The 18,579-nt window shown below is 36.2% G+C and overlaps 1 protein-coding gene across 1 annotated transcript in view; it reads left to right on the top strand.

Annotated features, from left to right (window-relative positions):
- The first annotated feature begins 9,747 nt into the window (after positions 1-9,747).
- The window catches only part of aatka (apoptosis-associated tyrosine kinase a), a 92,966-nt gene continuing 84,134 nt past the window's right edge, over positions 9,748-18,579 (top strand). Inside the window, exon 1 of the mRNA XM_073837939.1 lies at positions 9,748-10,286. Coding sequence (XP_073694040.1) covers positions 10,196-10,286 — 91 coding nt within the window. The 5' untranslated portion in view covers positions 9,748-10,195. The remainder of the gene's footprint in view (positions 10,287-18,579) is intronic.

Here is an 18,579-nt window from a genome sequence, read left to right as displayed (position 1 = left end):
CAAACTGTTATGACATGTTGAACAAATGTAGCTTAGGCAAGTTTGTGCAACACTGAAAATACCTTTTGTGAAACATTCCAATAAACCTGTTGAGGTACTAAAATTCTCAGTTCCATGTCTTTGAAACTCCAGAATATTCATGTATGCTCCGCCGACTGTAACAGAAATTCTTAGAAACTGGGAATCTCGTAACACCTGTTAAACAGGACTGCCAGTTTTTAAATTCAACTGGTAGTGAGAATTTCCTCATCAGGTTTAAGTTTGTGGTTTTATTTGTATTTAAAAAAAAAAGCTATTGTATATATATATATATATATATATATATATATATATATATATATATATATATCCGCGCACCTGTCCCACCTGTAAATTACTGTACGCCTATAACCATAACCCATTCTCACGCTACGAATGGTACAAGACAACAGATTACCAAATTACTTCAAAACTGCTCTTACCTAACAAAAAGGTATATATCAAACAGGCAACATCTTTAAAGAACAAAACAAATGTAACTTTTGATTAATTTGATCAGATGAGTAATCAATTATACATTTACATTTAATAGAAAGTTAATTTTTATTCTTTACATGCTATAACCCTTAACATTATAATGGTTAAACTGATTAATGAGTATAACCTGTATAAATTTACTGGATTAAAATGGCTGTGAGTATCCACTGTTTAGATAAGAGAAGGGATTTGTAAATCTTACCTTTCAGTCCAATGCTACGGTGACGCATTGCTGCCACACACTTATTTTTTTCCCCACTCAGCTATGTCGTTATAACGAGATCTTTTCTCGTAAAAACGACATCTTTTCTCGTTAAAACGACATCTTTTCTCGTAAAAACGACATCTTTTCTCGTTAAAACGACATCTTTTCTCGTAAAAACGACATAATTTTCTCGTTAAAACGACATATTTTTCTCGTAATAACGACATAATATGTCATAAAAACGATCTGATGTTCCTGTTATAGATGATATGATTATGTTATGTGAGGGAGCTAAGCGTTTGTCCGCGCTGCCTTTGCCACAGTCCTGACATAAAGGAGGATGCACGCTGCTGGAGTTAGAATACACTAGCTATATATAGAAATACACTGTTTTAATAATTTTAATGTAATGGTTTCAATTGTAACGTGTTTATAAGGATTAATCTCCAATCTGCCCTCAGACCCAGAGGATTTAAGATGATCAGATCAAAACTGTTATTTCTGAATAATCGACTCTGAGCTTGGAATATTATTTGGATGAAAGTTTGATTTTGAAATGAAATAGAAATGACAAACGGTTTGATTGTATTATGATAAATAATTTCGTTCTGTTTAAAAAATGGACAAAATCAATGAAAAAAAAAATCAGTTTTAGTATTTTTGTCCGTGGGTAAAAAGAGAGCTTATGCTTTAATAATTATATGTGGGCGGCAATGAAAAGCCACTTTTCAACTCAACCTGTCTTTACTGTCTATCGCATCATGCAGAATAAATACAAATAAAAAAAATACAAACAAATCTAGCTTAATTTCGTTTTTCTGTTTCTCAAACATAACGAAATAATAATAATAATAATAATAATAATAATAGTAATAATAATAATTATAATAATAATAAGCTATTATTATTATTATTATTAGGCCTATTATTATATTTTTCTTATTATGAATTCTATTTATTTATTTCTGCTCGTATTTCGATTTGCTGTTAAATCAATCAAAAAGTCAACTATTCAGAATTAATAGTTTTGATTATCTTAAATAAGATTTTGTAATAAAAAAAAAATAATAATAACAATAATAAGCATAATAACAATTTGAGTAGCCTATTATTATTATTATTTCATTTTGTTTGAGAAATGGAAAAACGAAAAGCTTGATTCTTCGTATTTTTGTTCGTGGGTAAAACACATGAGCTTATTGCTTGAATATTAATTTAACATGCCTGTGCGGCCTTGATACTTAGTATGATTATATACAAATTACACATTATTTATTATGTATTATTAAATTTTATCTTTAGCTGAATCAAGCCACGAATCCGGTTTTTCATCTGGATTATAGGCTACTGTGGAAATATGCTGCGCAGTCTCTGGCTGTAAGCACAATGGTAGGTTACAGATAATGAACTCACACGGGAAAGACTGTACATTACCTCTTGTTGGTATAATACGAATTAAATAAACACAATTTTGTTTCCGATTCTTTTATTGAAGTAGACCTTTCAAGCTGCATAGAGAGACATAGTAAATTGCGAGAGCGCACCCTGTATTTTTACAAAGGCAATTTGTAACGTTTTGTTGTTATCGTGGAAGTTCATAAAATAAAGCAGACATTTATATTTCTTTCCTCTGTAATCACAAAGTAAGGGATCACGCTGCCGCCGACCCGAGAAGTGCAGTGTTGCACTTTATAAATGAGACTTGCAAAGAAACGTTGTTGTGACTAATTTGCAGAGCGGTACATCAGACGAACATTTATTCTGCATGATGGTTCAGACCGTAAAGACAGGCTGAGTCGAAAAGTGGCTTTTCCGGGCCGCTCACGCACAAATATTAAAGCATAAGCACTCTTTTCATGAAATAAAATCTGGCTGTATTTATTTATTTTCATTTTTTAAACAGAACGAAATCATCATCATCGTAACACGATCAAACCGTGTGTCATTTTTCTTTTATTTATTTCTGATACTATTTAAATTTTCTGTAAAATCAAACTTTCATCCAAATAATATTCCAAGCTCAGAGTCAGAAATAACAGTTTTGATCTGATCATCTTAAATCCTCTGGGTCTGAGGGCAGATTAGTATGGAGATTAATCCTAATGAACATGCTGCTACAATTGAAACAATTACATTAAAGTTATTTAAACAGTGTATTTCTATAGGCTATAACTCCAGCAGCGTGCATCCTCCTTTAGGTCAGGACTGGCGAAGGCAGCGCAGACAAACGCTTAGCTCCCTTACATGTCTATAACTGGAACATCAGATCGTATGACATAATATGTCGTTATTACGAGAAAAATATGTCGTTTTAACGAGAAAATTATGTCGTTTTAACGAGAAAAGATCTCGTTTTAACGAGAAAAGATGTCGTTTTAACGAGAAAAGATCTCGTTTTTACGAGAAAAGATGTCGTTTTAACGAGAAAATTATGTCGTTTTAACGAGAAAAGATCTCGTTTTAACGAGAAAAGATGTCGTTTTAACGAGAAAAGATCTCGTTTTTACGAGAAAAGATGTTGTTTTAACGAGAAAAGATCTCGTTTTTACGAGAAAAGATGTCGTTTTAACGAGAAAATTATGTCGTTTTAACGAGAAAATTATGTCGTTTTAACGAGAAAAGATGTCGTTTTAACGAGAAAAGATCTCGTTTTTACGAGAAAAGATGTAGTTTTAACGAGAAAAGATCTCGTTTTTACGAGAAAAGATGTCGTTTTAACGAGAAAAGATGTCGTTTTAACGAGAAAAGATGTCGTTTTTACGAGAAAAGATCTCGTTATAACGACATAACTGAGTGGGGAAAAAAATAAGTGTGTGGCAGCAATGCGTCACCGTACAATGCAGGTGTGTTGTTCTCAAGGTTATTTGTCCATTAAAGCTGTTGTGCCACATCACCACTCCAAGCAGTTTGGCGGTTACATTTTTGCTGCATATGAAGCATATGAATGCTTATGCTATAGTAGCTACGGAAAGTAATTCTGAGATGATATATGAATTGGCACTCACAGTAGGCGGGCCTTCATTTTTTATCTTGCTTTACTTGCTGTAGCCTGATGGGGGCACTGTATGACCCTAGACATTTCTGTATGCACTTCACATCCTTCAACCTTTCATTGACTAATGTTTATTAAAAAGACAAATCCCATAGAGTATCGTTTTTTCCTTTCACAAATATGAATAAGAGCATAAAAAATATCCTGGGGTCATGTTTCGGCTGGTTAGCTTTAGCCCCTGTTTATCAGCATGGTCAGGATGTCATTTTCCAGAGTCAGTCGCTTGAATAAAGCAAAGATGTCAGCATGCAGGTTGTGTAACTCGGCAGTTGCCTTTGAGATGAATGGCTATGCTAATGATTAGCTTTCTCCAGATACATTATTCTATGTAAAAAAGGGAAAACAGTGAGCAACAGTGTGAAAGTGAATACTAGCACATAACAGGTGCAATAACAGTATAAACATTAATATCTATTGGTACAAAATGTGTCACATGACTAAACCTGTGACTTTAGAGACAGCCCACATACTACAACGTGAAAATTGCGGTTTCAGATTTATCCACTTTAGGCTTTGTCTGAAAACGCACCTTTTTCTCTCCGTTTTGGTCTTCTGTCCACACTGAGACAGGGTTTTTGACATTTTCACATTGTAGTGTGGCCTGTGAAAACAGAGACTTTTGAAAAAGATGACTTATGTTTAGTCATGTGACACATATTATACCAATAGATATCTATCCCTGCAGGCATTGGACGTCCATATAACGTCAAGTTGATGTTGGACCCCAACATTGGACAGATGTCGCATTTTGGTTGAAAATTAAAATTGGGTTGACCTCAGTATTTGACGTCAGTTGGACGTTGACTTAACATTAGATTTTGGTTACACAACCTAAAAACAACAAAATATCAACATCAGCTGACTTCGGTGGGACAATAAAGTCCCTATATGAAATCAAAATTAAAGTTTTTTTTGGCTTTTAGTATGAATATGTTAGCCTTAAGCTTCAAAACAAAGACAACATTTTAGTTTACAAGATATTAGCATTCAAAACTTACTGTCTCTCATTTCCGCCAATATGGATCAACAACTTTGATGACATCACGCTGCACTTAAGCTTCTCATCAAACTTTCTGTCTAATCAAATACTGTCAGAAGTCTCACAAGTCTCACCCCTGCAGCTGAGATCAGTCACTTGTTTAGAGTGTTAGTATTTCCTGTATGGTGAATGGCATGTAGTGCACAGTGTAGGCAATAGGGAACGATTCAGACAGTGTAAATATGCTTTCGATTGGGAAAATGAGGTCCGGTTTCACGTTGTCACTCAAACCGTGGCAGCGTGCACAGTCTAATCTGGATTTTGGCTCCGGTCCAGAGATGCGATCGCACGGAGTGGATCATATGCGCAGGCCGGCAAATTAAACACTTAAAGGAGAACTCCGGTGTGATTTTGACCTAAAGTGTACTGAATCATGATACCGAGTGTAAACGTACCTTGCATATCTCATCTCGTCTTGTCCACTGCTGTCCGAAATCTGGGGTCAGTTAGCCGATGCTCACAACAGGTTGTCAATGAGAGTCAACAGGGCATCGAAGTAGCCATGTAAATAAATCACTGTTTTACGCCATTTACGAGGCACAAAGTAGCTCCACACTTCATTGGTAGACTTCCAAGGGCCCTGACATTTAAAACGAGACATTGAGAACTCAGAAAAAGCACCGGTAGTTTATTTACAAGAAGATTTATACAGACATTTTCCACCAGAAACAGACCGATCGCCGCCATCTTGAATTTAGTCACGATAAGTCAAGTGTCGAGCACCAAGGAATTTGGTTATCAACTTATCAGGTTGTAGTTTCCTTCGTGCTCGACACTCGACTTATCGTGACTAAATTCAAGATGGCGGCGATTCAAGATGCTTTTTCTGAGTTCTCAATGTCTCGTTTTAAATGTCAGGGCCCTTGGAAGTCTACCAATGAAGTGTGGAGCTACTTTGTGCCTCGTAAATGGCGTAAAACAGTGATTTATTTACATGGCTACTTCGATGCCCTGTTGACTCTCATTGACAACCTGTTGTGAGCATCGGCTAACTGACCCCAGATTTCGGACAGCAGTGGACAAGACGAGATGAGATATGCAAGGCACGTTTACACTCGGTATCATGATTCAATACACTTCAGGTCAAAATCACACCGGAGTTCTCCTTTAACACTGCACAGCCTCAGCATGATTATGATCACTGTTTTGTTTTAGTGAGAGTTTCATATTGAATCTAGGGGTAATCTACTGGACTCTGTGGCTATCATAAACTGCCAAATGCAGCTTTACCGAGTTTAACAGCTCTGGCCTAAGAAGATCTAAATAAAACTAAATATCTAAATAAATTTTAAAAAGGGGTGGGGCTAATCGATATGTCCCGCCCCGTTTTCCTGTTTCAGTTGAAATACTTCACCACATAGAACGATAAAAATAATATGAATACAATGATAATTAAATTTGTGTCCACACCAGTGAACGGTAACTGTCTGTTGCATTTACACAACTTCAACCAGTAGATGTCCTCAGCACACACGTTTCGAGCGCATCTAAACAGTGAATCTAGTATAACTATCTCTAACGTAGTCAATATAGTGGAATAAAAACACGTACTCTTTTCTACTGCAGCTTTAAAGGAGGCAAGACAATGTTGTCCAAACTAGCACTGAATTTCCAAGGTAATTTTATGTTTTATGTTACTCTGTTTGCTGTGCAATATTTGTTTGCATCTCTACAATGCGGCCTGCTTTCAAATGCAGGATTGAGTGCAACCTGAACGCATCAGTGAATGGTGAGATATTTTTCTAAATAAAATGATTCTGCCAGAAGAATTGAATGAAAATGTATTACGTCTGTTCCAGCTGCATCTCAGAGCTTTTTTGAGGATTTATGCATGCGCAGTAAAGCAAATTTGAACTTTCAAGATGTTTCAGTGTGGATTAAAACATTTTAGAAAACGATTGAAAATGCTAGTGTAGACGGAGAGGGTTTTAAAATGAAAATGTTGTTTTTAAATGTATCCAGATAAATGAAAACGTACGAGAGTGTTTCAAAAAGCTTTCTTTCAAATCTTATTGTGCTTAAACTGTCAAATACACACAAGTTTATGTTAAAAACACACGAGTTACAAAGTCAATTATATCCGTGAAGGTAAACTGCTGGGAAGGAAATCGCATGTTTATATTAGATCTGTGTGGCAGCAGCGTAATATACCTTAAAGGTGCAGTGTGTAGATTTTTGCGGCATCTAGCGGTGAGATTGTGAATTGCAACCAACGGCTCCCGTCCACCGCTCACCCCTCCCTTTACAGAAGGTACGGTGGCCCACACTGGATTAAGATGTCGTCGTTTTAGACAGCAAAGAGTAATGAGGTTTCTTTTAAAACGTAAATTAAGTAATTATATTTACTTAATAATTAAATAAAACGATGTTATTGTGAATATTATAGTTACTTGTTCATCATTGTGTCAGTGTTTTTCGGCTAGAACAACAGTGATGAAATGCGGTCTGTAGAGCAGTTTGTCCGTTTAGGGCTACTGTAGAAACAATACGGCGACTTCCATGTGAGGGGACCCGCGGTGTATGTAGATATAAACTGATAATTCTAAGGTAATAAAAACATAATGGTTCATTAAGTAAGGTCTTTATACATCCCTGAAAACATAGTTATGTATACTATATTGCATTTCTGTCTAGAGATCCTCTTAAATATTACACATTGCACCTTTAAATAAATCAATAAATCCACTGCTCTCTTGTCTCCTCTGAGGCTGGGACTCTAAATAGTGTTCTGTGTTCATCTGTGCAGCCAACAGAACAGTTAGCATGCTTTGTTTGAACTTTTGCCATGGACGTTATAGAGCTGGTACACCGTTGCCACTTGCTAAAACAAAATGACAGCGCCGTGGGTGGAAACGGGCAGATTAAAGGGTGGTAATTGGAGAATGAGCCTATTTCCAAAAAAAGTGGAGTGTTCCTTTAAACATGAAAAAAGTGAGATTTTCATGATATGTCACCTTTGCAGCTCTGAATGGCCAGTGCATTCAAGAAATCAACATTACTCACACTGAAAAAACGAGTTGGCGTGAGATACAGTAGCGTTGATAGAAACCTTTAAATCTCTCATGAGCGTAAACACAAATTCATATTGTATCTGCTTTGCCAAGAAATTTGTTCTGTCAATATTACCGATATGTGTAATTTATGGTTATAGTTTTTTTTTTTTTGGCTACCTATGTTTATCAAAGGCTATGGTGGTTGTACATCCTCAAAGACATGTCAGTTTATCTTTTGTGCAGTGAATGTTAAAGGTTCTTCATGAAACCATTGATGTCAGTAAAGAATCTTTATTTTTAAAGGGATGGTTCACCCAAAAATGACAATTGACCATATGCACGAAATACTTCCTTGTTTAGACAAGCCAGCTAAGTCATTTCTGGTCAACTGTACTGTGCCCTAAAGTGAGCATACTTTGTTCGTTTTCTCTACATAATCCATTCACAATCGAAGAAAAGTGTTGTTTGTCTAAGAGGACCAAACGTCCATGTATACCGTTTCAAAAATGACAAACGCCAGTTTAAAAAAAATCGCAAGTAAATCGGCTAAATATGTGCAGTCATTGCTATGATTGACAGTAATAACTGGACCAAACAAATGACAAGCTGATGTAAAAAAAAGAGCTTAAATGATTCAAACTAAATTCAGAGTAACAAAACTACAGCAGTAACAAGTATGTGTTGGTTAAATGTAGGCTATTTAATAGATTTTACAGTTCAAGATAAAACTTAAACTAGTTATTCAATTTTATTAAATATTTAAAATTCCTATCAATTCATATTGAGTGCATTATTTAATTATTATACCATAAATATTTAACGTATTTGTGGTGAACTATATATTAGTATTTAAATAATTCACCCTATAGGCTGTTTGTGTGTGAGCTTAATGACTTTCTGCACTTGCTATACTATATACTTTAGGGTGGTATTACTAATTTATTATACTGGTAATTATATAATAAATCGAAAAGCAAGACGTCTTGAAAAATAAAGGGAGAGGCAGCTGCATAATAAATAATCCTCTGCTGCCATCTATTGGTTATATCGGTAATTTCATATTATTTTAGCCAAAAAAATAGACGTTGTTTTCCGTGAAAAGTCATTTTTTTCCGATGCCTTTTTTATGAATGAAAAGTGAGTCCTTGAAGTACATTTTATTTCACAGCTGTAGAGTTAGAAAATAATAAAGGCTTTGAAATATTGCAAGATTTTAGAAAATGTGTTCACGACTATAAAGGCAAGTTAGTGATTATCAACAATACGATTAAGATGTTCTGGAAGAGAAATATCGCTAGCTAGCTAAAGTTAGCCTAAACACGTTATGATTAGTGTTTAGCTGTCAGCATTTAAATGACCAACTATGCAGATATGAGTACGGATTACCAGGCTCCGCATTTAAATTAAATGTTGTTAAATAATATGAAACTTAATGTTCATGCCGCTAACATTGTTTATAATGTTGCAATTATATTTTTTTCTCTGTTTCTGATAAGAACGAGGCACTAGATCAGTCTCAAGAGTGTCCACCTAATAGCATATAAAATGAGCTTCAGCGGAAGTTTACGAGCTGGATTATCTTTATGCGGAAGTTCTAAAGAATGCTCCGTGCATAAGGTCAATTTTGTCATTACTCACCCTCATGTTGTTCCAAATCCCTAAGACCTTCATTAATCTTCGGAACACAAATTAAAATAATTTTGATGAAATCCAAAAGCTTTCTGACCCTGCATAGACAGCAACATAACTTTTACATTCAAGGCCCAGAAAGGTAGTAATTTATGGTAATATCAGATTTTAAGCATCGACTGTTTTTTTTTTTCCTCGACCAAACCCGTCACAGTGCTGCTGTGTGACGGCGCTCGCTCGCGCGCGCACTCCTGTCTGTCAGTGCCGCTGCAGCATTAATAATCCTCCTCTACACACTTCATCATACACGCCGAAATAAACTGCCCGGAGCCCTGAGTATACATCAAACACACTGCGTGTCCGAAGGGCACAGCTGCAGGCAGAGCAAAACATTTGCAGGAATGATACTGGACAGCTGCCAGACACCAAAATCTTGGTGCATAGCCTGCACATGGAGAAAAAGCGACGCTGATAGGTGGTCTACCCCGAGGAGCCTTCAGTAAACAGCCTGATGGACGAGAAGACATCATCGCGCTGTTTACACTGAAACGCGCTAAACGCAGAACAGAGACGAGCGGAAATGTTTCCCAGCATCTGTTTCTTAATCCGACGCATCTGAAGTGAGGCAGAGATGACGCGGCGAGCGCGCTGTGTTTCATGATGCATCGGAGCACCCTCATGCCTAATTTTCTTTTATGAAGCGATTATTTTTGCTTTATTTAATGTACAATCGCTGTGTCCTGCAGAAAATCTGAAGCCTTATGAGGAGGATGAAAGCGTCGGTATTTGTCGCGGTCATGTCCTCGGTTTTATTTAATCCCAGTTTTGCCTTCAGTTCGCATTTCGACCCAGGTGAGTGAAAACATGACATATTCTGACCCGCAACCGTTTATTATTCATTAAATATGCACTGATGTAGATGCTACCGATGAGATAAAACAATTTAGACTTTATATTGGTCATGTTGAAACAGCTACATACATGTTTTGGTGAAAACATTTTATAATGTATTTGTTGTTAATAATGTGTTTAGATGTTATTGCCTGTATGGCTTTTTATAGGCTACATATACAAATCATGACAAAACATTTTGATGCAAATAAATGTATAAAGATATTATAAACATTTATGAATTTGTTTGTGAGTAATGCATTTATCAAAAGACATCCTGCATGTGTGTGCATTCGCACATGCATGCATTATGCACTACAGAGCGAGAGTGTTTTGCACATTTGCAGTCAAACAGAGCTGACTTGGCATTAGTCAGCCAGAACTGTTGTGTTCCTCTTCTTGTGTGTCCTGTGTTCCCAAGGCAGTTCCGTTGCATAACGTCTGTGTGTTTGACATATCTGAGCACGGCTGTTTACTTCCTCGAGAAGTCAGCAGCCTGTGGTGTCTCACTCAGTGACCGTGAGGGCAGACCGCGCTTTGTGGTTGGAGGCCGACCTGTGACACTGAGATTCACGTGCACACCCTCTCTTGTGGCATCGAGCTCACTCTTCATGCATGCCCTGCAGCCCGGTTAAAGAGGCTGCATGTCTGCAGTCAGCTCACACCGTTCATCAAGAGCAACGTATACAGCATGCATAACGCATATCAGTGGCTGTGTTGAGACATTAGAATGCCTGACGGCATGAATAAAGGTGATATAGGTGAGGAAAGAAATAGGTAGTGTTGTGAACAGAGCCGAAAGCATCCCTGGCCGAGGTGATGTGCAGCATACTAATGAATCAGCTACTGTTCAGCTGCCTCTGAATCTGGGGTGCGGAGGGGGTCAGCTTCCTTCTCGATCGCTCTCGGTTTTCACTGTCTGTGTTTTTACCAGGCACTCTTGATATGCCCTTCGCATGCAGATCAGCGTTTGAATGGCTCGCTGATTGGGAAGCCGCAACAAACTATTATGTAACGCCCACTGCTGTAATCAGATTGAGCAATATGAGGGCCACGGACAATCCTAATCACGACCAAGGAATTATGGCTGAAAAGATGCCTTGACCGGTGCACAGTCCTGTGCTTGATTCAATTGCACTCTTGCATTCTTGCTTTCCGAGGGAACTTCCGCTAACCATAACTTCCTTCATTTCTTGTGTGTGTTCAATAACAGAAAATCTGATAAAACTCAATACTCTTTAAAAAGGCTGCAAAAGAGGTTATTGGCATTGAAGAAGAATTTTTAGTTCCCCATAGAACCTTTCAGTGGACAGTGCTTAAAAGGACCATTTATATGATCCAAAGAATATTTTGTGCAGTGAATGTTAAAGGTTCTTCATGAAACCATTGATGTCAATAACAAATCTTTATTTTTAAAGGGATAGTTCACCCAAAAATGAAAATTCCATCATTAATTACTTACCCTCATGTCGTTCCAAACCCCTAAGACTTTTGTTCATCAGAACACAAATTAAGATATTTTCGATGAATCCAAGAGCTTTCTGACCCTCCATAGACAGCAACTTAACTGACACAATCAGGGCCCAGAAATGTAGTAAGGACATTGATGAAATAGTCCATGTGACATCAGTGGTTCAACCGTAATTTTATGAAGCTACGAGAATACTTTTTGTGTGCAAAGTGCCAATGTTAAAACCCCCCTCAAATTACAAGCTTAAAGTAAAAAATTTGTGAACAGAGTTTAAATGTTTACAGAATAAAGTCAAAATGTTGAGAATAAAGTCAAAATTACAACTTGCCAGGCCACCAGAATTTTTCTGAATATATGTGGGATTCGTATCAGTCGTCTTTTCGATTACAGTGAGACATTCATTTCATTAAATTATACTGTTTTCTTTGTGGAAATTCCACTACCTACTCCGCAAAATGTATTTGATTAAAATAACAATAAAATGCCAGCCAACCCGGTAATCACAATCATTTTGTGTTTTGTTGCTTTTAATATAAGACAGCTTGGCTGTAAAATCCGGTCAGTTTTTTCACAAAATACAAATTTCAAATGTGTTTTTCCTCTTTATATAAGTTATAAAACACTTGGACTTTATTCTTGCAATTTTTACTTTATTCTCGAAATATTTCGACTTTATTCTCGTAATATTTTGACTGCGTTCTTCTAATATTTGTACGTTATTCTTGTAATTTCAACTTTATTCTCGAAATATTTGACTTTATTCTCAAAATATTTCAACATTTATTCTCGTAATTTCGACTTTATATTGTGATTTAGACTTAATTCTCAAAATATTTCAATTGTATTCTCATAATTTTGACTTTATACTCAAAATATTTTGACTGTAGTCTCGTAATTTTGAATTTATTCTCGAAATATTTTGAATTTATTCTCAAAATATTTTGAATTTATTGTCGAAATATTTCAACTTAATTCTTGTAATTTTGACTTTTTTCTCTAAATATTTCTAATTTATTCTCATAATATTTTGAGTGTATTCTCAAAATTTCGATTTTGTTCTCAAAATATTTTGACTTTATTCTTGTAATATTTTGACTTTATTCTCATAATTTTGACTTTATTTTTGAAATGTTATGACTTTAATCTCGTAATCTTACTTTTTTGTTCATAAACTAACGTAGTAGAGGCCTTGCTGTCTATGCAGGGTCAGAAAGCTCTGAGAATTAATAACAGAACTATCCCTTCAAGAATAAAGATGAAATTAAAATATGAGTTTCCATATTTGATTCACACCAATCCATCATGGTTTGAGAGTACAGTAGTGCAGGAAGGACATTTCCTAAGGCTGTAAAGGTTCTCTCTCACTTTAAGAGGGCATATTTAGGGTGACTGACTGTAGGCTGCCCGGGTGATATACATGCCCTATAACGGGCTGGAGTCAGCAGCAATCTGTTACTCTGACTGGCCAAGTAATGGGATTGAGAATCAATGTTTCAGTGGCAATGAATGGGGTGGCGTGTGACAGGAGACTAATCAGTCTCCCACCCTCAGTATCTTGGACATACACAAGGACGTGGCAAAGTCATGTGGAATATAATGGCACAGGGCAGTTTGCTTCATCACATTACAGCAGTTCGAATGTCAAGTGCTGTTTTAAGGTTAGGACTGTATTAGTGTAATGTATGGCGTTCGGAATCAAATCAAACTGGTTCCATCTTTTTGTGTGTTCAGGAATTTTTTAAAGGAACAGTTCACCCAAAAATTAAAATGCTGTTGTTAATTACTTACCCTCATGACTTTCCAAATCTTTGGAATACAAATTAAGATATTTTTCATGAAACTCAAGCACTTTCTGACTCTCCATACAGCAACACAACTGACATGTTCAAGGCCTTAAAATGTAGTTATGACATAGTTAAAATAGTCAATGTGACATCAGTGGTTTAACATTTTTATGAAGCTACGAGAATACTTTTTGTGCGCAAAGGAAAAAAAATTGCAATGGTAGTGTAGAATCATTTCAATTGACAGTCCAATTACATATGACAATTAGATAGTCACAGCTGAGTTTTTCATAGTAAATTGTGTTTTTTTTAAATAAAAAGCAGCACAGGACCATAATTGCAATGTTGAATCGAAATCAGAACCAGTGCCTATACATTCCTTACTGTACCCATCCCTTTTTTTAGTGTTTTTTTTTGCGCTGGGATGGATTATGGATGACTGGGCAGGAACCACATCAAAGCATTCAAAAGTGGTCTGTTAGGGCGAGACTTCTTGCTTTGGTCAGTGTTTGTAGCTATACTGCATTCTGATGGTTATTTACCATGCAGGGCTCTCAAGGCCAGGCTCTATTCATTTGTCCTATAAAGCCACATGCATCACGGATGTGGTTGGCCTGGAACTGTTTGTGAACTGGGCTTTACTGCTCCCTGGTCACAACAACACAATCCTCAGACACTGTTAGGGGATGATTGCACAATACTTCAAGGCCTGCCTGTGGTTGTGACTGTTTACTACAATTTTATGTAAGTTTATGAGGATTTTGTTTCGTCTGATTTAAATTCGCTTTGAAGTTTTTCTTTTTTTAGATGATTACCGAAAGAGGGAATAATTCAGATACAAATGAGATCTGCTGAGAATGTATTCATCCTCATGCCATTCAAGATGTAGATGAGTTTTTTTGTTCATGGGAACAGATTTGGAGAAATCTAGCATCACATCACTTGCTCACCAATGGATCCTTTGCAGTGAATGGGTGCCGTCAGAATGAGAGTCCACACAGCTGATTAAACATCACAATAATCCACAATTAATCCACAAATCATTATCATTTAATGTCTTAAGAAGTGAAAAGTTGCGTGTTTGTAGAGCGTTTTAACTTTTGAAAACACTTCCTGAAGTGAAAAGTTCATCTCTCACATCAAAATGTCCACCCACATATTTGTTCAGAACTGTTTTGGATTGTTTTTACTTGTATTTGGTGCTTGATCTGTGCATATTGCTCCCCTGATTCAGACAAGACAACCTTTTCACTGAATAAAACAGTATTTTGAATAGAGGACTTACATTTTAGCAGGAAGCAACAGTTTGAAGTTAAAAATGCTTTAATGATAGATTTGTTTATTGCAAACACAGCCTTTCACATCATAAGATGTTAATTGATGGACTGATGGAGTCGTGTGGATTACTTGTGGATTATTGTGATGTTTTAATTAGCTGTTTGAACTCTTATTCTGATGGGACCCATTCACTGATGAAGAAACAATCTACATCCTGGATGGCCTGAGAGTGTGAATATTTTCAGGAAATTTAAAATTTTGGTATAAACTGTTAAGACTGTTTGCAATTATCATTGGTGCAACTTGGTGCAAGCTTTCCATTGATGTATGGTTTGTTAGGATAGGAAAATATTTGGCCGAGATACAACTATTTGCAAATCTGAGGGTGCACAAAATCAAAATAATGAGAAAAGCACCCTAAAGTTGTCCAAATGAAGTTTTTAGCAATGCATATTACTAATCAAAAATTAAGTTTTGATATATTTGCGATAGGAAATTTACAAAATATCTTCATGGAACATCTTTTGGCATAAAAGAAAAGTCCATAATTTTGACCCATACAATGTATTTTTGACTACTCAAGACTGGTTTTGTGGTCCAGGGTCACATATTACTGTTTGTAATATTCAAAGTCATGGATTCCAGCATTTAATGCAGTTCGTTAGACTGTTTGTGGTTGCCATGCAACTCAGCGACTTAAATATGCAAGTGCATTAATATAGAATGTGTAGTCAAAGCGGTCAAGGACTTCAACTGCTGCTCATTTAGTCATAATTTTTCATTTTAAGATGGATGCTATTTGAAATGAATGCTGTGGTTTTATCTGTATATTTTGTTCTCTTTTATCTAATGATATTTAGGTTTAAGTGTTCTCTGTTCCGAACATGCTGCTTTTGTCTGCAGATCAATACTGAGTTGATAGAGCTATTAATTGTGTGCATCAGGAGGCCATTTAAGCACACTCTTTAGACTACAGTCTACATTTTCTGTTGCTCTGCTGATGGAATACCTGTGCAGGACTTCAGTAACATGGCTGCTGAAGGTGACTGGCTTTGGTACCTGTGCTCAGAATCAGAACCTTGGACAGGGTCGTGTCTAAATGCAAGATTTTATTGAATCAAGGTGAATTGCTGAAGTTCAGAGAGTCATCAGAATGCACTTCAAAAGCTTAAACCTGTATTTCAGGACTCTTCAGAATCATAGCGTCACAAGATTTACAACCAGTTTCTGAAGTACTACATGAGGTACTTCTTTCCACACTTTTTGAAATGCAGGGTTGTAACAGTAACCAAAAATCAAAATGGACAGTTTATATTTTTTTAATGGAATATTGCCTCATTCATTATAGTTTATCTGTGCACATAATTTTAAAAAAATTCCCTTGTTGCCCTTGTTATCTTTAAAACATCCAGTAAGTTTCAGAATTCAAAACCGTCTTGTTAGTATTAAAACAGCTTATATTGAAGCCAGTCTGCCAAAAGGACATGTTTTGGAATGTGCCACTTTATGATGTAATATTGTGGCTAAACGCCGCCTCCGCAGAAAACGATCAACGCCTGCTTCTACATCACTGCCTGTTTAGCTCCGCCCACTGATTCACTCATGTAGTGTAAATAAGAGAGGCAAACACAGGTCTATGCAGAAACCAAATGATAAAGATGGCTCGGAAGAACAAAAACAGGAAAAACAGGCTTTGCATTGCCTTCCTTCTGATTCCAGCATTAGAAAAGAGTGGATGAACTTCACTTATAATGAAGTTCCAGACTGTGTCAGTGACAACTTGGTCTTTTGTTCAAAGCAATTCAAAGCGGGATTTTCAGAAACATTAAAACTAAAAGATGATGCTGGGCAACTATATTGAATCTGACAGAAATGTTGTGAGTATTTATGCATTTTTAATCTAAATCACAGAAGCATCCATCTATAAGGAATGTAAGCTGTCAAACATACAACTGTTAGCCAATCATAACAGTGGGCATTTACTTCTGAGTCTAAAATCCGCCATGTCTATTTAAAAAGAGCGTTCTGATGAGGGGGTTAAAAACAGGACAGAAAATAGCCTATTACTGATGTAAAAATCTTGATAACATTATTTAAGTGGACCTCAGAGAACAGTACAAAATAATAAAACAGGAAATTCATGACCCCTTTATTATTTATCTTTTCTCTGATGACATTTTGACTGGCCTGAGGCGGGACGACCTGTCACTCACATGAAATCGCAGCAATAGCAAATGACAACGATTAAACAATGCAGTCAATTTCTGATGGTCAAAATTGGGTCCCACTTTACATTTTTGTGTTCCAAAAGCCGTTTTAATCAGATATATGTCACGGCAGGGAAAAAAACTATGGTAACTTGGTTTTGTGTCGACTTTAAAGGGTCATGAAACCCTAAAACACATTTTTTAGATATATATCTCATATCTATATCTATATATATTAACATATATGTGTTTAGGTTAATGACACTTTAAAGGGTTAGTCCTTCCAATTCACCCAGAAATAAAAAAGGCTGTCATCATTTACTAACACTGATGTCTTTCCAAACCTGATTTTTGTTAATCTTCTGAAGTCTCAGAAATAAAAAAAAATTAAGCTTCAAAGGTTAGTAAAACATTGTAATCCAATTAAATCAAACTGAAGAGAACTGAAGAGACATAATCCTAACAGTTGTAATTTACAGTTAATATTTTATTTTGTTAATAAGCTTAATGTTGCGATATGTAATATGTTGGTGTCATCAGTTATCATCTGACTTATTTAATTATCAGTATCAGTTTATATTTAATATTTAATTGTGCATGCTAATTTCCTTTAGATCACTTAAATTTATCTTAAAAAAAGAATCATTAAATAACACCTTTAAACTAGGGCCGGGACTTTAACGCGTTAATTTAGATTAATTAATTACACAAAATTAACGCGTTAAATTTTTTTAACGCATTTTAATCGCACTTAATTTTGCACTGCGGAACGTTTCTCACTGGATGAGTTTCAGCGGACCGATTATACTGGAGCACCAACTAGCGTTCAGACCAAAGCGACCAAAGGAATGCGCATATCACCGCAGCACATCGAGCCTCAAGTATCACCTCAATGCTTTTACAGAAGGTCTACCTACCTATAGGGTACCTGAATTTCTGAAATGTAGGCTACTATATTTCTAAATATCCCAGTGTTTCCCCTACCATTATCTTAGGGGGGGGCGCGTTTACAATGTCTCCTCCAAGAAAACACGGACTGGATCGCGGACTCCATTCATAAAAACCGAATTTACTATAGCGTGGAATGCCACGTAAATTCGTCGATTTTTGGATTGATAAATCAAAAGTTCGTCTGTCACTTAATTCAAATCGCGATATGGACTAGTGTCTGTGAAAACTGAAATGCAAAAAGACCGTTTTAATATGAATCCTGCATGTCCCGTTTGCCTCTGTATGTATGAATGGCAGAGACGCCCTTTTTTTTTTTTTTACTGCACGCGTGATGCTCCCGTTAATTTTTTGCATTTGCATCTCACATGAACAGATAGACTGCTACTGTCAGTGTCACATTTACCGTTTCATTTGAGAAAACTAGCATCATATCATACTTTACACACAGAAACTTCACGGCAACCTGTCAAAATAAAAGTACGGTTTAACATGAAACAGAACAATATTCCTATTTAAATAATAATTGACAAAAAACGATATATATGATAAAAAATAAATATAAC

Source organism: Garra rufa, chromosome 1, assembly GCF_049309525.1.
Source record: "Garra rufa chromosome 1, GarRuf1.0, whole genome shotgun sequence".
Lineage (NCBI taxonomy): Eukaryota > Metazoa > Chordata > Actinopteri > Cypriniformes > Cyprinidae > Garra > Garra rufa.
Note: the sequence above shows the minus strand (reverse complement) of the source record. Positions and strands in the feature narration are given on the sequence as shown.